General features: G+C 36.9%; 3 protein-coding genes, 1 long non-coding RNA gene, 1 other non-coding gene and 1 pseudogene across 8 annotated transcripts; 1 reads left to right on the forward strand and 5 right to left on the reverse strand.

Moving 5' to 3' along the window:
• The first annotated feature begins 2,610 nt into the window (after positions 1-2,610).
• LOC103943980 (cytidine deaminase 1) lies at positions 2,611-3,863 on the forward strand. Its single transcript, XM_048586971.1, has one exon. The coding sequence runs from the start codon at positions 2,707-2,709 to the stop codon at positions 3,625-3,627; it is 921 nt and encodes a 306-aa protein (XP_048442928.1). The 5' UTR covers positions 2,611-2,706; the 3' UTR covers positions 3,628-3,863.
• Positions 3,864-5,311: 1,448 nt separating this feature from the next.
• LOC103943982 lies at positions 5,312-6,600 on the reverse strand (annotated as a pseudogene).
• A 134-nt stretch (positions 6,601-6,734) lies between these two features.
• On the reverse strand, positions 6,735-9,205 carry LOC103943983 (uncharacterized protein At4g29660). Its single transcript, XM_009354366.3, has 2 exons — positions 8,856-9,205; positions 6,735-7,084 (listed from the first exon to the last, which is right to left on the reverse strand). The coding sequence occupies exons 1-2, from the start codon at positions 9,036-9,038 to the stop codon at positions 6,977-6,979; spliced, it is 291 nt and encodes a 96-aa protein (XP_009352641.1). The 5' UTR covers positions 9,039-9,205; the 3' UTR covers positions 6,735-6,976.
• Positions 9,206-9,592: 387 nt separating this feature from the next.
• LOC103943984 (thioredoxin-like 2, chloroplastic) lies at positions 9,593-12,443 on the reverse strand. Its single transcript, XM_009354367.3, has 4 exons — positions 12,028-12,443; positions 11,429-11,614; positions 10,346-10,510; positions 9,593-9,946 (listed from the first exon to the last, which is right to left on the reverse strand). Exons 1-4 carry the CDS (start codon positions 12,223-12,225, stop codon positions 9,827-9,829), a joined length of 669 nt encoding a protein of 222 aa, XP_009352642.1. The 5' UTR covers positions 12,226-12,443; the 3' UTR covers positions 9,593-9,826.
• A 1,604-nt stretch (positions 12,444-14,047) lies between these two features.
• LOC103943985 lies at positions 14,048-20,687 on the reverse strand. 4 transcript variants are annotated; one of them, XR_007259429.1, is made up of 7 exons: positions 20,546-20,687; positions 20,344-20,454; positions 19,896-19,977; positions 19,771-19,804; positions 19,451-19,487; positions 15,141-15,208; positions 14,048-14,288 (listed from the first exon to the last, which is right to left on the reverse strand). It is a non-coding gene; the product is annotated as an uncharacterized LOC103943985 (long non-coding RNA). The 4 variants fall into 4 exon arrangements; XR_007259423.1 differs by lacking the exons at positions 14,048-14,288; positions 15,141-15,208 and adding an exon at positions 17,159-17,816; XR_001952922.2 differs by lacking the exons at positions 14,048-14,288; positions 15,141-15,208 and having other exon boundaries at positions 19,135-19,487.
• Positions 19,169-19,268, reverse strand: LOC125480222. The gene has a single exon (XR_007260611.1). It is a non-coding gene; the product is annotated as a small nucleolar RNA Z103 (small nucleolar RNA).
• Positions 20,688-20,972: the final 285 nt, after the last annotated feature.

The raw sequence follows: 20,972 nt of genomic DNA on the forward strand, positions 1-20,972 counted from the left end.
TCGCACTCAAGATATGTTGTATATAATACGAGCATGAAATTCATTTCCAACTACGTTACAATAATAGTATTTTAAAACAATTATGTATCATTTTTGTAACGTGCTATGTCTAGTTAAATTTCTCTATTAGCTTACTAATAGATGGACCCAATCCAGATTTGGGCTTTCATGGCACGTTCCTGCTTTGCTTGCAGGCTTTCCCATTTTCCAAGTTTCTTCGTCTGTATGGCATTTCCTTGTCATTTGCTTTACTAGGAAAAATAAATTAGAAATTAGTCACAGTTGAAAAGGTTTACTTGGATATATCCATCCTTGTTGAAGAAATTAAAAAGGGAAAAATTTAAAGTGTATAAACAAGTAGTGTTTATAGTACAAAACTTTCTTTCTCCTAGTGAGAGACTTTGTACTTGTTTAAATGTGTTTTTTAAAATGACTGAAAGCGTTTTTGGTGAAAATATTTTAAAACCAATCTTCAGCAAAAAATGCAAGTAAATTTTGGAAAAGCACTTTAAGTGTTTTTGGAACCAAAAAACATTTTATCTAAAAGTGCTTTTATCTATTTTAAAAGTACATCCAAATGAGCCCCTTCTCTCATATTGAGAGTACTCATTACCGTTTTGTATGAGGTTTTCAATTTTGAGCAAATTTGGTGCCGCCGACCCTAATTTCGTTCAAGAACGGTCTCCGTTCTCCCCTTTCTTTCATTTTCTCCTCTTTTCCATCCTTCTACTGTTTTTCCCCTTCTTATCATCCGATTTATTCTATTCTTCTTACCCCACTAGTATCCCCCTCCTTGTTCATCCATATTTCGATCTACCACCATGCATCCTCTTCAGATGGTAAGTAGAACTTCGGTGTTTCCAACATCATCACCTTCTTTATGTTGTCTACCTTTACTAACAATGTTGCTTATGGGTTTCTATGGGCTTCATCTTGGTAGCTGGCTTCTTTCATTTGTTTGCCAGCTATCCTTAATTTGTAGTTGTGCTCGAAGAGCTGATCGGGGTTGGATGTCGCAATTGGCGAGACGTTGATTGGTTGTGGGCTTGGAATTGGACGGATCGAGAAACGCTATTGGGGCGGCGATAGCTGTAGATTTTTCTGTTCTATGTAGCTTTGCTTTTGTTTTGGAGCCTCAGCTGTCGGCTGGCCTTTTGTTTGGCCCATTTTGGCTTGTTTATATATTTTAGCTTTGGGCATTTGGTTTGATAGTCTGTAAGTTTGTGGTTTGTAATAAAAGTAACTTTGTACCAAAAAAAAAAAAAAAAAGTAGTGCATATAGGGGTGTGCTATCCACACACCCCTTTTACTTCTCACATATCCCTTATTAATTTATATCCGTTGATCTTCTTCAATTCATTCGATCTGACGACTGAAAACTAAAAAGGTGTGGGAAAAGGAAAAAATGGTGTGTGGATATCACACCCCTACATATATGAAGAATTTCATGAAACAAATTCACCACCACAATAACATCTCAGTCTAGTAATGCAACATTATGTTTAAATTTAACTCAACTTACCCTTGATATTGGATAATTGGATCGAGACGCCATTTTAATAATAAACTTATTTCATGTAATTTTTTTTTTTTTAGAAATATTTTGTTGGATGTAAGTTGCTCTCGAGCACAAAACCTTAAATCTCTAGGTGCAGCTTGGAAGAAGACGAAATATGGTGAGGAAAGGAGGAACGTTGATTAGAAGGAAGGGTTCCAAAACAATTGACAGCCAAAAAAATGGTACTTTGTGACTAGACATTTCCAAAATATGTGACAGAATAGATAAACAAATGCTTTGCTAGCTTGCACTTGCAGCAATTTAGTAGACAGAAAGTTCCAAGTGGGTAAGTGTCCATCCAATTTTAAAACATTTTGAAGAAAAGCACATGATCCAAGCAGAGATGCATGATTGCATGTGGGAATAGTTAGCTACCTACTTGGCTTTCACTTTTGCACTATGCATGCACCAAAATTATACCTACGATTCCATTTTAAAAGAGAAATGCTCTTTTGAGTTTGAAAAATTCTCATGTAACTCAACAATTTTTCTTCAATAGTTTGAGATTATCGAGTAGTTCGGAAACAAACAGTAATGATTGATTTAAAAAAAATCAAATAATAAAGATTGTTTAAAAAGTCGAACTAAGATTATTCATTTTTTATTTGTCCTGCTCATCAATTGATCATTGTCTCATGCATAACTTGATTCCTGTTGAATGAGCTATGAAGTCAGGGATGATGTAATATGCATAAATTCGTATTTAATCTTTTTCATTCGTTAGTTAATCATAGTTTCACACACAACTTCAAATCTTCGATCCTTGTCAAGTTATAGGGTGAAACTACAACATCTCAGACTATTGTATACATAGATGAGGCAACGAGAAAATCTCTTACATTCTGGTACGAATATCGTATTCCATAAGTAAAATAATTTAAAATTTCGTTTTTTGAAAAATAAAAGATAAAAGATAAAAGTTTTGTGGTTAATACGTTGCATTTAATTTGTTAATAATGTTTTTGTCTTTTATTTTTTAATAATGTTTTTGTCTTAAATACGTAGCAACATCCACTTCAAACCTCTATATAAACAACTCCCATTCCCTCCCCACTCCCTCTCCCACCACATTTCTAGGATCTCTCCCTCTCCGATCCCAACCCACCTATCCCATCAACCGGGACGACCCGCCCACCCCTCTCCCCGAAATGGACCGACCCAGATTCGTAATCGAAGCCTCCGAGGCCGAATCAATGGCCAAGCAGTCCAACCTCACCGTCCTCCAGCTCCTCCCCTCCCTCGTCAAGCCCGCCCAGGCCCTCGCCCGCCCGCCCATCTCCAAATTCCACGTCGGAGCCGTCGGGTACGGTTCATCGGGTCGGATCTTCCTCGGCGTCAACCTCGAGTTCCCGGGTCTCCCCCTCCACTACTCGGTCCACGCCGAGCAGTTCCTCGTCACCAACCTCTCAATCCATTCGGAATCAAAGCTCCAATACATCGCCGTCTCCGCCGCCCCTTGTGGCCATTGCCGCCAGTTCTTCCAAGAAATCCGCGGAGCCCAGGATATCCAGATCCTAATTACCTCGGTGGAATCAGGCGACGACAACTCCGGGCTAAACGGTTTCGACCCGCTTCTCCGTTTACTCCCCCACCGATTCGGACCCGAAGACCTCCTGGGACAGGACGTGCCGTTGCTCTTAGAGCAGCACGAAAACGGCCAGTCGTTTTTGAGCGAAACCGAGAATTTAACCGGAGATTTTAAACTGAATGCGGAGTTAAAAGCCGCGGCTTTAGAGGCCGCGAATAAGTCACACGCGCCGTACAGCGGGTGCCCGTCGGGTGTGGCGATTTTGGACTCCGACGGGAAAATGTACAAAGGGTCGTACATGGAGTCCGCCGCCTATAATCCGAGCATGGGCCCGGCTCAGGCGGCGGTGGTGGCTTACATTGTCGGCGGTGGTGGCGGGTATGAGAAAATTGTGGGCGCGGTTTTGGTGGAAAAAGCTGACGTCTTGGTTAAGCAAGAGCACACGGCGAGGTTGCTATTTCAGGCAATCTCGCCCAAGGTCGATTTTCGGGTTTTTCACTGCGGTTCGGGTTCAAATTGTGTAAAAAGTCTTGATCTTTGATGATCATGAGTTACGCGATTGTTACGAAGCGTTGTTATTGGATGAATTGTGAATCAATGAAGGATAAATAAGCATTGTCCTTGACGGAGAACGGGATGGCATTTTGTAATGTTTGAGTTTCTTATTTCTGTGTATTGGGTTAGGCTGTCCATAAACAAATAAGCATGATCTTTGACGGTGAACGGAATGTCATTGTAGCAGTATCCTAATCCAATTAAAGTGTGTGATTCGAATCTCGTTGTAAGGAAGTTCTTCTCCTGCATGACGCCATACAAATTGTAATCAATCCACTTCGTAAGTTTTTGTCGCTGCCAATCTCAAAGTATATGAATCCTTGGACTTCTCTGTTCTTATCAAATTGTTGCTCGTTTAACCTTTTCACACGACAGTGCGTGATGGATGGGCATCCGTGTTGTAGGGAACTTCTTTATCCTGCATGACGCCATGCAAATTGCAATCCATCCACGGAATTGGTTTTGTTGTACCTTGTGGAAATGGAATTTCTCGGTTCAGTACTTTGCGTCATGAGATTGGCTATTACGTTACTGTCATAGCTTGTGGGATGTTTGCCATTTAGTGGCTGCCAAGTGCCGACTTTTTTCAGAAGCTAACATTTTGCAAGGAAAAAGCTTTTTTTGTTAGTACAGTCAGCCAAACAGAGAAAAAGAACAAAGATTACCATAAGCTTATGGATTAGATGGTGTAGATAGATAGCACCGGATTTAAATTGAATTAGTCAACTCAGCTTTGCAAATTTGATAGGAGTGTGGATATCTACTGAGCTGGATTTCCAATACCTTCACCTTTCAAAAAAAAAAAAAAAAATGTGAAAGAGCAGATGATGTCTATCGCAATGGTCAAGAGTAATGTTGTTTATGTATTCTGGTGCAGGTTTGATTCTCACAGATCTTCCCTCTTAACAACTAACGCACTAATGTTATCGTTTGTCAAAAAATAAAAATTGGAACAACAAAGTTTACTAGTTTGATCTGTTTTGAATTGATGTCAAAGGCGAAGTTTTACTCATTACAAGTTACGATTTTGTTGTTTTTCGATCACCCAAAGGTACAGTACAAGGCGTTATTCAGCGGTGCATTCGGAGGTTTAACATTTCGGCGATTTCATCTGCAATGGTTGAGCAGTTGGATGGAAATGGGACGAGGAGACATAGCCAGATCTTGATGGATGCAAAGTTGGAACCTAATATGTCTTCACAAAGTGTCTTGGTTGCTTTACATTGTAAATGTTGTGCCTTGGTTGCAAAGGAAACCATAGTCTAGAATGACACTTTCTACCTAGGGACCCAACCTTTGCACTGAAAATAGTGGCTGAAAAGTGAGCTTTTCATAACCATTTTGATTTTTTTTATTTTTTATTTTTTTGGTGTGTAAGAGATAGAGCGGAACTATATGAGAAAAAAGACGGGTGAAGAAGGGTGAAGGGAGAAATGAAGGATAATGCATGAAACAAAAATTTAAAATGAAAACACTTAAAACTTGTGTTTGACTGTAGTTTTTTTTTTTTTTGGTAGTATTTTCTTCTCTTTCTTTCACAAAAAGATGAAAACGAAAAAAGAAAAAAAAGTTATCAAAAAAGTGCCAAGTTTGCCAAAATATGAAGAGGGTTCCAACCTGAGCATCCAATTCTCCTAACTGACCCTGCATTGGTATCATGACACAAAGGATCTTGCAATTTGGTTGAATTTAACATATTCTTTGTAGCTATATACAATCAAGCTTAGCCTGGACGTGTGATTGAAGAGTTCAAAATAATGGAACAGATTCCAAAAGCATACTGATCTAACTCATATCTGCGTTCGGAATCAACCTTTGAGTATATGTTCTTCTCCCATCTTGGAAATTTGGAGAAAAAAGGTGCATTCTTATCTACCCATCAGTCCACTGTGACAATGTGGAAAGAAAAGATGGAGTTGGTTGAGCCTTTTGCAGCCTTCTGTTTCCATCAATTCTCATAAAGGAAGAACCTGAATTTTCCTTTTATCTCCATGGAGCTTCTTCGCAGTTTCAGCTCCAATTGCATGTCACCATTTACATATGAATTTACAGACTCTGAGTCCTAGAGGCACGTGTCGTTGAACCCATAATTCACCATCGAGAACAAGGAAATTTTGGAAATAAAATAAAGAAAATGATTCCCGCATTCCTGTTTTCTCCTTTGTTTATATCCTTTGATTCTCTTTCGATTTTCTCAATCCAAACAAAAGAAAAGAGAGGTGTGATGGGGAGAAAAGTAGAGTGCGGAAATCATTTCTATTTCGGAAAAGAAAAGACGGTGAAAATAAGGCCTTACTTTTTTGCGATTCCAGGTAATAAATCATCAATCACCAATATGTAATTCTCATTATTTGGCCAAAGAATAAGAAGAAGAGGCAGCATGTTTGAGTAGGCAGTTTGAGAACATGTGCACCACCTTCACCTGATCCAAGCCCTTCTTCATCATCCACAATGAAGACATCCTCAGGCTCCCTCAGAGCTCCATGCACCAGAACAACCGCGAGGCCAATGGAGAGTCCGGCGATGATATGATATCTCGCATTGGTAAGGAAAAGTGCGACAACTGTGACCACCAACAGAGCCATCGTCACCACTCGTTCGTTGATCCGGTACCCTAGAATCATCAAGGGTTGGTCATGCAGGAAAAATAGAAAGAACCATGCAACCATCATGACGACGAAGACAATCAACGAAATGGGGTGCCAAAGGAGGCTAAGGAAGAGGAGGAACAATGTGATGATGGCGTAGTTCATGCGATAGAAGACGACGTTGGTCTTGATTCTGTGGATTGATTGGTTGAAGGTGGAGGGAATGGTGAGATTTTGCAGTTGTATCATCCCCAGCCATGGTCTTCGGTTCTCTAGGCCTGTCTGGATCTGTTCTTTTGCGCGTATGACGAAATGTTGGTTCGATGATGGCGGAGGTTCGGTCGTGATAGTCCCGTACGTTGTCATTGTCCGGTGGCGGAGACGGAGAGAAGAATAGAATGGTATGGAGGTCTGTGGCAGAGACTCTGCAGAATGCGTGCAGCTTGGATATCTAATTTTGGGGGAGAAGTTTAGATCACTGATCACGCATCAGCTACGTGTTAGGTTGATGTTTAAGCAAGTTTTTATTGATCACATGATGTTTTTGTTACAAAATTATATAAGATGTTTTATTTATAACATCGGATGTACAAAAAATGGTTCAGCTGAAATGGACGGTGACGATTGTTCCATACACAGGAGACCTTTCAAATCGACAAAGAAGCCTAAACGGTTGACATTCATCAACAGAAACATGACACAGAATAGTAGAAGCTCGTTTAACAATTTCTTCGACTCGTCTATGACTCACTGAGTGGCTGGGACTTCTCCTTGCTGCACCCTCCACGGTCCTCCGTAAAACTTTGGCTTCATAAGAGGCACTGCCTGCCCAGGATGTTCTTCCCAGTACTTTTCCTGCACAATACCAAAGGTGAAATTTTTATGTGATCTTCAAAACTTGACATGAGAAGATTTATCTCCATTGAATTTCGGGTATATATGTCGACATGTAGATATGTATTTACAGCTAAACCGATTCACTGATATCTAAATGTGAAAAAGATAAAAGCTATTCAGCATAGATCTCCTAAAAGTGGATGAAGGGAGCTTGATAGGATATCATCATATATAAACAAGCAAGCAACGAAGACAAGAGTAGTTAGGTCAGATCAGCAGGCGCATTGAGAATTGTTGACAGAACTACTATGGCACCAAAAATATGTAAGAATAATTTCCAAAACATGAATTAAAACTGGGGAGGAACAAAACTGGAACGGTGAGATGGTTGCGTTGGTAACCGTTGAATTTGAAATTCAAGTTGCAGCACCGTTTGAACGATTGGCAGCCATCACTTGGTTTATTTGGCTGCAAGTGATTTGAATTAATGCAGAAAGATGTATCCCAAATTGGTACTTTTTGGTAGTTATATTATGGCCTTTGATCTTGTATGTGATTCAATCTAATGGCCATTATACGATTCAAAAAATAAACATCTCTTCATTGAAGAGTTGTGACTGATATTTCCAAATGGGCATGACTCGTTTGAAGAGATACATCAATCCCTAGAAATAGAGATTGTTTCCAGCATATTTGGATATAACCAAGAAGTTCCATTTCTCCCTCTCGAATTTACGAGTCTCCATTATTTCATACAAAAACCTAGAAACTAATAACCTGCAGAATTAGTTTCTAGAATCCTTGAGTTTCTTGTAAGTCTTCTATCGGCGTTGGGTTGTAAGTGCAAGACGCAGATCAACAATAGCAAGTTGCTAGGCTTCATTGTATCCACAGGCTCAATCGCATACTCCCCTCTGCACACTAGATGTGGGGGCAAATAGAGTCTGAAAGATAGCGTATTTATACGCATCTTGAAGCAATCATTCATCCTTCATCATAACCATAACCCATATGTTCTAAAAATTTCTCCAACAAAATGTAAGCTACAGACAGTAGAAATGAGACCCTATTACTTGCCCATCACTCAATAGATCCAAAAAGTAAATCAAATGGGCATCTTGGGATCGAACAGAAAGAAGACCCAAAGGTGTAATTAAATTTTAGAAACCAAAGTGTATCAACTCTGTGATTAAAAGACCGATGCCAACAACAATAAACTATCGATGCCGAAGTAAACTAGACCTACTGAACCAATCAAAAGTGTGAAGTCAATTAAGCATCAAATGCTACTCCTTTCATCTCCAAACCTGATGCCAAATCTCTGACACTTCTCTCAACTGTACATATAGTATATACTCAAACAATGATATGTATACCTTCAAGCAGAAGACACAATGCCATAAGGCATTCTATCAAATTACATCTCCTAAACGACACATAGTTCAAACAAACTCAACAAGTTTACAGATTTATCAGCAAATTGATTTCAGTCCAATAAAAGCTTCAAGAAAAAACCGACCTTCGGTCCATGATAACTAAATCATAGATTTATCAGCAAATTATTAGCACAGAGATCAATCAATAGGTTTCAAAAGTTTAACATTTGAAGCTGAACAAGAAAATGGAAATTTTCTAACTTTCTATTCCTATAACTTTGGGCATCAAAACTAAAAACCCATATAAAAAATTTGGGTTTTGATCAACTAAATTAACCCAGAAAATTAACAATAATAACAATAAATACAAGCAAAAAAAGAAAAAAAAATTGAAGACCCAGCGAAATGAGTACCTTGTAAAGCTGCTCAGTGATAGCAGAACCAATGACCCCGGTGTAGAAAGCGGCGACGTAGATGGTGACCAATGGAGTGAACGATTTGGGTCTGCTGTAGGGCTCCACCATGTTCCAAAGAATCATCCTTTCCCACTTGGTGTAAACGTAGTCTGCGTATTTCCTCCATAGATAGCTCGCCATTTTCACCTGATTTTATTGATCGGTTCGAATTGGGTGTTTTCACAGTGTCGCTGCGAGAGGATATGTAATCTAGGGTTTGGGCTTTATTGGATTTTTCGTTTCTTTTCCCGAGCTTTCTCGGCAGCCAAGCGGAGTATTTGAGTCGGCTGGAAAGGGTAAGCGTGGAAGAAGAAGGAAAGCACAGTTGCGGTTGGAAGGGAGGGAAGCACGTGACCGGGACCAAAACATAATTGTAAAACGACAAGTCGTTTACCCTTTTTCTTCCCTTTTTTTTGACAGTCGGACTTTTTTAACCCGGATGTTGTATACTATCATTTACAATGGAAAGAGACTTCGAACTTGAGTGCAAAAGAAAAAACACACTACTATGGCCAACGAATTCACCGCCACCCTAAGTCTACTATTAGATTATGTAAGTTCTAGTAGCATATCATTGAATTAATCAAGTGGTTTAGAGCCTTGCACTTGAGGTCCTTTGTTCAAGACTTTGAGGCGCCCCATCCCCCAATATCGCTTGAAAACAAAACCTGGTTATAAAAGAATCACTCATATCATATTATGAGCCTGGAGTTTCTTTAACCACAGAAATTTCAATTACATATATGAAATCCAGAACAAGAATGGAAAAGAATGTGGCAGAATAGCAACTTGTGCTTTTGGGTTCTTTTACATAAATATACAGAATACAGGTAGAAAGCTTAAGCTGACTATCGATGGGTTTGATACTATGGACCGGTTTTCTTTACTACAATTGCTTGAGTCGAAGAAGTTCTATGATGAGGCAGATTCTAAGGGCTTGTCTTCGGAGCTGAGGATGGTTCCGGTATAAGATCTCCAACTCCCTTCGGAGGGCCAATGCTGCAACGATCTGTGTTGTGCAATGCAATAGCATCCTTTAACTTCTGTAACTGCATAAGGTTATGAACACAATCAGGTAGTTTAAGATGAAAATGGATGTGAAACTTCCTAAAGGCATTAAAGGAATACTAAAACTTGGCCATCCACACTACCCGCATGACAAATAGAGTTAAGACATTTACAAGAAGATAACAGAAGATGATTGTTCTCAACAGTATGACAATCGAGTTTACTATAATCAACATAATGCTAATTTATTCAGCTATACTAATCGGAGTTGGAGTGCTAAGCCAATGATGATTCTGAGAATTGAGAACTAGGTGCTTCAGCCGTTATAAACGGTTTTTTAGGATGGAAAAGAAAGGAGAGACTAATAAACATAGGATTCAACGTACTGTTTTACCCATCTTCCCGATATCTAACTGATAAAAATAAAGTTCAATAACTACCTTAGCAAGTGAACATGAAAAAGATTCAAGCTGTCCCTCAGATCCACGATAGAAGTGGAAATAGGGAAGCACCTTCACATTCATACTTTTGCACATTGGTTTGTTCTCGTCGAAGTTCACTTTCAGGAATAAAATCTCAGGGTGGTCTTCAGCTGTTCTGCAGAGCTGACACATGTATTAAACAATAATGTCAGGAACATAGCACCTCAACCATATAAAAACAAATTTGAAACAGTGTAATACATTTAATGTCATTTAAGTTTCTATTGAAGGGTGTTAGTTTCCAGGACATTCTTTCAAAATGAACTTCAAAATTGAAGGATTCTTAAGTTCCATTAAACATTTAAGCTGAAATCTTTGGTAGAGCTATCCCCTCTCTTAAAAAAACAGTTACCATATACTGATCAGTCAGAATGTTTCTCATGAAATGACACCTCTCGACAACAGAAGGCAATGTTCCAAAAACAATGAAGCAGCTAACCAAGGCATGCTCAGCATCTAGAAACGCTTAATACAGTATATACCATAGCGGCATACAATTAGTGTAGAAAAAATAATGATGGTTTAAGAGTTTATATGTTACGCTGGCGTTGCATATAAGACAGTTCTCGAACTAAGAGGAACACCATTAAGGATGCATGTCCAAATCAATTTCTGTCTGGATCCCAATTGCAGAAACATATATACAGCATTTTGAACTTGGTTATTTCTTTTCTTTTAAACTTAGGCAGCATACAATACAACCATATAAAAGTAAAAGAACCAAAGAAAACACTCATCTGACCGAAATTAGTCCCGGTTTATCCAACAAGACATGCCACTGCTTCCTTGGGCAAATTTGACATCTGGAATCAAACCATTCTAGTGAACTTGAAGTCTTACAGTTCAAGTTAGCAAGAATAAACCAGGAAGGTTTCAATAACACCAGTCCTATAATACCCGTATGTATTCACATATATGCGCATGGACATTACCTTCTTCACTGCCTTGTTTAAGTCAAACAACTTACGAATTATTATTCACGAGCTATACGAAAGTTTTTCAAGCATAAAGTAACGAGAAGGAACCGAATTATGAGATTACCTTAGGAAACAATGCACGGCAAGAAGCACACCAAGTCCCATAGAATTCTACAATTACTAATCTATCACCAGCTTGCGCTAAAGCACTCAAAAACTCTGGAGTAGAATGAATGTCGACCATATTCGGAACACTTCTTTCCCACCATTTTGGCTGGTCTTTGTCTTTTTCAGCAACAGTAGCCTGCACCTGCATGTAGTGCACAAGAACCCATTAGACAAACATTCTTTCACAACATCAGCGATCAGCGTAGCCCAAAACTTGGGGAAAACTAACAAAACATCAATTTCCAATCCATTTTCGCCTTCCCTTTCAATATTTTCCCTTTGTGCAACTGATACCAAAAGCCATATTATCGAAATTAGCTAAAGCAGCGAAATGCAATGGAATATGACAACTTCAACAAATGGGGTTCCCAAAAATGCCTCTAATTTGCAGAAAACTTGCCAATCGAAACCCAATTCACAAACAAAATTACCAAAAGCTATCATATACTGCCAAATTACAACACTTCAACAAATGGGTAATCGTAAATTCAATCAAATATTAAGCAGATAACAGAAAAATAAAAAATAAAACTTGCCAATTGTGGATCGAATTACCTTGAAACTAACCAACTGCTTTCTGGTTCTGAAAGCAAATGGAGCGACAGACGAATACGAGAGGGGATAAACCTTCCTGTATGGATTTTGATTGGCTGGGAGGCCCGGTTGCAGAGAATTGAAAGAGGAGGCGAAGGAGGTGAGCAGAGACGAAGAGAAACGAAGTGAATGGAATGGCAATCTCAAAACATCAGCCATTTAATTAAAATACTTGAAAAAAACAGAGAAAAGTACTGAGCTTTTTGAAAGATAAAAAACTGAGAAATGGTAAGAGTCAAAGGCAGAGAAGAAGAAAGGCCATGGCTTTTCGAGAAAGGAAGAGTTTTTGTATTACTATCTGCTCTGCTGCGTGTGTGAACCAGATGGTACCAGAGGACGGACGATGCTGTTTGGTCCGGGTCGATTCCACTTCTATTTTCACTTTCCAATTTCAAGGACTTGCTCATTTTTTGGGTTCGGTTTTTTTATCACGTTTGTAAATATTGAACGGATATAGTACACGAAAATGTGTTATTATTTTATCGTATAAATATTATGTTTAAATTTTTTTTGTTCTTTTTATTTCTAAAGTTTAAAAGAATTTCATTCATTTGATTTAGAGACTTTAATTTTTATATGAATAAAAAAATTAACGATTCATATGATATTACTTTAATAGTCGTTGATTTGTTATTTAAACTACATGCTAATAAAACTTTCTTTGTCAAATGTCAACTAAAAGAAGGTGAAAATTTATTTTTGTCTTCTTTCACAACAAAAAAGTTAACGACAATAATGCAATTTCACAAAATAAAATTTTACTGTTTTTTGTTTAAGCCTCACTTACATGTGATTTTATCAATCTTTACTTTAAAAATATAAATAAATAAACCTCTCTCGGTCTCTCCTCCTTCCCCACTCCCACGTTATTTTTGTCACTCTCTTCCTTTCTCCTTCAATTTAAAAAACAAAAGTAAAAATTTCACACGCTTTGTGTATACTAGTCTATCAAATTGATGATTAATCACAATGATATTGCTAAAAGGTGTTCAAATTAGTGAGGTTTTCTAGACGTAAAATGGTAAATGGTAATTATGACGTAAAATGGTAATTCCCTATTCTATATGTCAAAATGTTTTTACTTTTGCTCGCGCATCGGGTCATGGGTTAGAATTTTTTTTCCCTGACCTTAGGTTCGGACCTTGATAAAATGGTATCAAAGCTCTAGGAATTAGACACCCTTGGAAAATGTGGAGCCTTTTAGGTTGAATTGAAATGAGATAGTGACATAAAATTTTAAATTATTTACCTAATCATTAGTAAAATTCAACAAGTTGATGGGAACAAGTGTTGAGTTGCCAAACATTTATTATTTTCCTTTTTATTGTAATAAAAAACCTCAAAAGAATAATATCGTCGCCTTTCCATTTTAGCTCAAAAGTTTGGAAAAATCGATTATTTAGGAAGTGACAACAATGGTGTATTTATTCTTTCGATGTTTTGAATTCACGTTGTCCTTTCAAACACATCAATATTATACACATTAAAAACTCCACACTACATATTTTACTTCCTCGCATTCTTTTTTCTTTATTCCAACTTTCAATTTTTTATTTTTATTTTATGTAAAATGAACTTATTTTTTAATATAAAATCTATAAATAGGCCTTTTTTCAATTTCAAATGTACCCTTATTTAAAAATATAAAATATAACATTTTATTTTGTGAAAAAGCTAAAAAATCTGATAATTGTAAGACTGAATTATTTATCTTTGTAGGATTACAGGGAGAAATTAATACTAAAATTTAATATTTTTCTTTCAATAAAAATATTCAAATTTAATAAGATTTTACTATAAGATTTTGGTCCAATAAAATTTCAATCAAAATAATGTATCCATGTGCATTTTTGGGTACATTACTATATAGCTTATCTACATTTTTTTTAAGGCTATGGATACATTCTTTTTGACACACCTCGACTTAAATCAGAGCGTGTTGGCCGTCATATTAGAGTGACGTAACCATGTGCACAATGCGGAAGCAAAATGATAATAAAAATGCGAATAAATAAAAACCAACTACTAGCAGTCCAGCTCAGAAAAGGTGTTAGTACGAGATTAAGTGTGAAATACACAACCTGAGCATAAGTAGCCTAAGTGCAATCCAGCAGGACAAATACTAATTATACAACACCCAAAAGTGATCCTACATTTGTGAAATCTGTCAGAACCACCACCGGAATCCTCGTATGCCACCAACGATAACTCCTACCTAGAACCTGGAGGGGCACAAAATAGAAAGTGTGAGTAGGCAAAAACAAAGCTTTTCAAAATCATTTCATTTCTCAAAAGTTATAACCCCTCGCTATAAAACCTGTATAATTTCCCAGAAAATAGGATATATATATATATATATCACAACCATGCTCAGAATAGCAAAATTCACCAATATGCCATGTCAGATATCTCAACATAAAAATATAGTAAGTCAGGTGATATAAATCAATCCAAATGATATGTCAGCCGGAGTCACCTAACGTGACCTGTACGGCTGAATCTAGAGCTCATCCATCTAGCGGGAGTCACCTAACGTGACTTGTATGACTCAATTCCACATCTCAACAAATATACCTGCACACAAGTCGAAACCACCTAAAGTGGTATGTACGATAGGACTGTGTGTAAATAGATACGCTCAAGTGCTACGATCACGTGAAGACTGTGTGAATAATCGCGGGTCACCTACGAGTCGGAACCACCTATAGTGGTCTGTATGACAGGACTGTGCACTTAACTTGGATCCAAGATGAGTGTATGGTGCGGGAGGTGAACATCACGTGAAGGACTGTGCCTTAACTCTGGGCGGGAGCACTAACACCGGGGTGCAGGTTTATGAGCTCTCAATTCATCTCACATAATCATCAATTAACAAAAACAATCTACAACTCACCTGGTACTTACCTGAGCGTCCACCGCGTCAAATCACAGTATGCACATAACATACAAATTCAAAGATGATGTACGTATAAATCAATATGCATGACATTTCTAAACATAATTTCATTCAAATTCATTTTCTGGGAAAAATACCAAGTATATAGATATATACTGAAAACCAAAAGCCCACTCACTGGTATGTGGAAGGGTCATAGCCCCCGAAGCCTCGATTGACTGCGCTCGTCCTGAGAATAGGTCTCACCTATAAGTGAAACAATTATATAAACGTTAATTTAAAGCACATAAACAAAACTAGCTAATAACTTCTCATACATTGCTCAAATGGAGTGTTTGAATATGCCAATGTGATTTATCAACACCACGAACATCCCCATAATTTTAGAAAATTTTTTCGACCACCCACTCGCCACTACACGCCGGCCAAGGCACGGCCAGACGCGCCCCCACGTGCCTCGCACGCCTAATGGTAACCATTAACGACGTCAAGAATATTCCGTTAAAACCTTAACAGAAGTTAACTGCAGTTACCTAACGCCATTAGAATATTTCGTCAACTTTGACGGAATATTCGTCTCCTTCTCTAGGCGAGCCTCACCGATCGCCACCATCTGCAACTCGAATTTTCACCAGTTTATGGAAAAACTTCAAAACTTCATATCTTCTTCAATTCTTAACCAAATTCCATGAAATTTGTACCAAAATGAAGCTTACAACAAGTAAAACAAAACCTTACCACTTTTGGAACTTAAATCCAACGGAAAGTCACCTGACAAACCTTCGATAATCTGGCCAAACTTGAAACTCGCCAAACTCAACTTCCCGACATCCAAAACACTTCGTTTTTCTTCTCCGAGCTTCGTGAAGACATTCTAAAGCTCCCTAGAAGCTTAAAAACTTCTAAAAACTTCGCGATCACGTTTGCATGAACAGTACTCCAAATCGGGGTTCTTGGTTCCAAAGGTTTCCGAGGTTTTCATGTCCAACCAAAGGTATGGATCGACTCCTGAGCTTGAAAGGAGTCCAATAACACTAACAACGATCTCGATTCGTGAGTGGAGTGTTGGCTTCAAAGTTGTTCGTACAATTGTACGAAAATGGAAGAAAATCCGAGAGAAAGGAGAGAGAGAGTCTACGGGGAAAGGGTATGGATGTGTGTGAGTGTGTGATGTCCAGCTGAGTCACCAACCAAAAACAAATTACCCACGACACCAGCTAACGTCTAAAGGCAAAATTGTCATTCCATGCCATCGATAAAAATATTTCGGGACGGGCTGTGACACTTTTGCCATTTATTATTCATATTGTTACATTGTTTTTATCTATTTATTTAATAAAAAATTTGAAATTCTTTTTTATCATAGCCATTTAAAATAGAAATATAAAGAAAACTGGATATGAATTTAGAGGTTTGTACCCAACATTAGGTTAAAAGTTCAAATTTGAAAATCAAGCTTCATTTTATATGTTTGGCTGCGTGATATATGGAATAGATTTATGGGTTATGGATTTAGATGCTAATTGCAAGCCTATTTAATATGCATTCTAGTATTTTGTAAAATGAATTGCCACAGTGGAAAACTAAGGGACTTGAATAAAAAAAACTCAAATTAATATGGGTTTAGTCTAAGAAAGTTATCAACCAAGAACCGAAACTAAAATGTCCTTAGATAAGAACTCATTTTTATTGATAAAAGAAAATTATTTTCATTGAATTTCTAACATATATCGACACATGGAACCACATATGTGCCTTTTCGTTATTCTTTTTGTTTCTAGTATCATGGGCCCCACTAATGTAATAATACATATTTGTTGGGAATTGTTATTGATATTTCAAAAATCTCATTCTACACTTCAAACTTACTATATTTGGAAAGAAAAATACACTTGTGAGGAGTGTAGAATGAAATTTTTAGAGTATCAATAACACTTCCCTATTTGTTTTGCAAAACACATTTTTCAGCACAAACCGTGATGATTTAACCCTTTTGTTGAAGCCACCTTCATCGTTTCGAGCAGGTGAGTTGTAAATAGAAACCACCCATAAAATTATTTAGTTTCAACCACAGAGTACGTAGTAACATGTATGCCTACCCATAAAATTATTTAGTTTCAACCATGGAGTACGTAGTAACATGTATGCCTTTATTAATGGTGTTGGGCCCGTAAAAAAATATGTGGACGTGGAGGCTCAAGCCATAAATTATCATGTATATTTATATAATGGGAGCCCACTAAAATGCTATTTTTTGTTTCCTCAAGAGTGTAAAACATCTTAGATTATCTCTAAATGAGATGTGAAATTCTAAGTGGAATATCATGTACTCAAATTTGAAGTTAAGTGCAAGCTCCAACCGTGGATTGACATATGAGTTTTCATATGCCAAATCTGATATATGAGAAAAAGGTGATGTCAAATAATTTTTAATTATTTTGTTGTGTATGTCTCATTAATGAACCAATTATAGATCTTTGAAATTTATTTTAATTGATTTCTTTTTTAAATGGGTCCTACAAATATTATTTATAACAAAAAAAATATATATCAATTGAAAATAAAGAAAATCTGACATTGTCACATTAGCTTTCAAATTAACATTTGACATTTATCTTTTGACATCTCATTTGGAGATGCTTTTATATGTTGGCCTAGTTATTTGCCAATACTAGTAAGCACTAATTACGTGTCTCAATCGTGATCTCTAACTGCGATTAGAGCTTTGATATACGTGATAAGTCCTCTATAATTGGGGCAAAGGCTTCCATTTTTTAAGAAAATTATGATTTAGCCATTTTATTGTTGAAGTAACCTTCATCATTCGAGTGGGTGACTTGTAAATAGAAACCACCTGTAAAATTATTAGAGTAAATTGTAGCTATAGTCCATTAACTTTAACTCAATTGGAGCAATGGTTCCTCAACTAAAAATCCATTATCATTGGTCCCTCAACTCATCAAAACGTGCATCTATGGTCCCTCAACTAAAAATTCATTACCATTAGTCTCTCAACTTTAATTCAACTAGAGAAATGGTCCCTTAAGTTTTACCCAATTGTAGCAATGATCCTTCCAACATAACTCGTTTTGACAAAATTTTTGACGTAGTTGACAAAAATGACCATAATTACACACTTTGATGAGTTAAGAGACCTTAATTATATAAATGCTTATTCCAACATAACTTATTTTAGCAAAATATTAACGAAATTGATAAAAATGACTATAGCTACATATTTTGATAAGTTGAGGGATCAATGGTAATGATTTTTAGTTGAGGGACCATTACTCTAATTTGATTAAAGTTGAAAGATCATTGCTACAATTTACTCAAATATTAAGTTTCACTTAAGCGATACATAGTAACACACTAGCAATAGTGCCCACACGTTGTTGTGGGTCTCAAAACTACTGGACATAAAAGAAGAAAACAGTCAGTGCAAACTTGTAATTGATAGTTTGTAATTAACAGGTTTTTAGTATGTTCATGCTATTTAAACACAAAAAATATAAAAAGAAAAAGAAGTTGAGTGTTGGCAAAAAGTGATGTAATTTGTGGCATACCTGTAGTCAGGTTTGTGTAATCGATTTAGTTGTGAACACTGGTAATATGTATAACTTAGAGAACAAAAATAGCAAAAACTGAAGAACAAAATGATGTGCACAGAGAATATACTGCAGTAACTATAAATTAAGGTTAGAAGTGTTTTAATGTTGATATAAATTTGTGCTTGAGAATTATGCACAAGAGGATAACTGCTTTTATGAGTGAGCATATAATAAGTCAAAAAGATTATTAATAATTAACGAAATGTTTGAAGTAAAAAAATATACATTTAATGTTGAAATTCGAGATAATAATGTAGCTATAACTTATTAGAAGTGTTTAAATTGGCATTAACTGGTCTATAACAGTTTGTCCAATTATATTGAATATCATTAGACCATGTTGTGGTACGATGTTACTGGAAAACGAAGAAAAAATTATATAAGCTATGAGAAACAATATATAATTGTAAATGTAAAGTTGTGTAATTTGATTCTTAATAAGCATGCATATATGCCGTTGGATATGAAGAATTAAAAAGCATATAGAGCTGTGCACTTAGGTGAGGTAAGAGTTTAGATGAGGGAATCCATGCTGATAATTTGTTGAGGAAAACAAAACTTTCTAATGTAAAAATGGGAAAAAAGATGTTCAAATATGGATCAGATAGAGCTGATTAGGTGTCTCTGTGTAACACAGAGATACTACTTGCTCAGTTATTTCAGCTTTGATCATTTGGATAAATAATCACTTCCATATTTTCCCTTCGATGAGATGATCTTTTTGTTTTCCAATGTTATCTAGGAAGAAACTCATTGGATCATGCAATAACAAATAGAAAAACTATTTAAAAGAATAACAAGGATAATTTTTGCAGTACATCGAAAATAAAAACTTGTTTGAATAAAAAGCCTAAGATGAAAGGGTCATATTACGTACCTGAAGTACGAATGGTTTTAAAGGCTGTACATTGAAGCTGCAAAAAACAAAAAGGAAACCAAATTGTAAGCGTAGACAGAAAACCAAAATTTGAAAAATTGATCTATGCAGACACCAAATGTTTCAAAAGGTTATCAAAACGGAACAAAATTGGTTAATTTGTTATGTAAGCAAAGCAAAGAAAGGAGTTGGATTGAAGCTGATTTAAGGCTTTTTCTGATATGGAATAAATGCTATTTTCTATGTTATATTCACACTAAGTGGTCGGAAAGTTCTGAAATCAGCCAAAGAAAATTAGGATCCTCGTCGGAAAAACCCACCGAGGTGCGCTTATGGAACTCCTCGCCATTTAATCTGCATTACCAGAACAAAATGTAAATTCACCAGTTAAACGTGTGTATTAATTTCATAATGTAGTTTATTACAAAGATTAAGAAGCAAAAACCATAGCAGGAGTGGCAGCTTCGAAAAGGGCAATGAGGGATGCACAGCTACTTGGCCAACCTATGTGGCTAGGGCTTCAAACACTAAAACCCCGTACAATGCACATGAAAGTAACCACCGCCGGGTAAGCAAACATGAGTTACTTTCATCAAAAATTAAAACTAAAAGCAAAAACTTCAAACAGGCAAAATCTGACAACCAGCATATCAATCCAAAATAAAAACTTCCACCACCAACAGCACAAACAAATTTAAAACCACAATTAAAACTAATGTTGACTGTCCTCCTCTCCATGTTTGTGTTCCCTCTGCCGGAGAAAAGCGACGAAGACAAAGCTTTCCAAAATTCCAACGAATCCTCTCATTTCTTCCCAAAATTATAAATCCATTTTAATCCAACAATTATCAATGCATTTCAAAATTGGGAAAAAAGCAGGACATAAAACTTACTCGGAATATAAGAGCAGCGTCACAGGTGCTAGCAAATGTCAGATTTATTAACAGAGCAACCAAAATACAAAATGCTCTTTTAGCTGGGAAAGGCCTAATAGAGCACCACAACTGAAAGAAAAACGAAATCGTTAGGTTTTTTTTCTTCTTCCAAATAAGCAAAAATCCAAAATAAAAATTGAAGACAACCATATAAATACACCTTAGTTGAATAACGTCTGTTTCGCAGCGATCTGATGACGGACTGTGACCAAAACGGGTTAGAAATCGGCCAAAAGTTTAGCCACAACCCAGAAATCTTAGATAGAAAAAAAAAAAAGAATAACACTCTGAATTCTCTTGACACCCCCCCCCTGCGCGCGCGCGCGCTGCACTGTGAACGCAATTTTGGAAACCACTTTTTGTGGGGAAGAAGACTCTCGAAGTCGAGAGAATAAGGATGGCGGACGAGCGGACAACACGGGCAAAAACGTCTTTTCGGCGTACGAAGTAGGCCAGACAAAGGAAAACAAACGATTGATCCAGGGACAGTTCCGCCCTTTTACTATTGTTGAACAATGCTAAAACTTAACTGAGTTTTAGTATATATAATATAATATGACTTCACTGATGGTGATGGGCCCCGCATG

The sequence above is a fragment of a genome, unplaced genomic scaffold, assembly GCF_019419815.1.
Source record: "Pyrus x bretschneideri cultivar Hongxiangsu unplaced genomic scaffold, Pyrus_bretschneideri_v1 Contig1, whole genome shotgun sequence".
Lineage (NCBI taxonomy): Eukaryota > Viridiplantae > Streptophyta > Magnoliopsida > Rosales > Rosaceae > Pyrus > Pyrus x bretschneideri.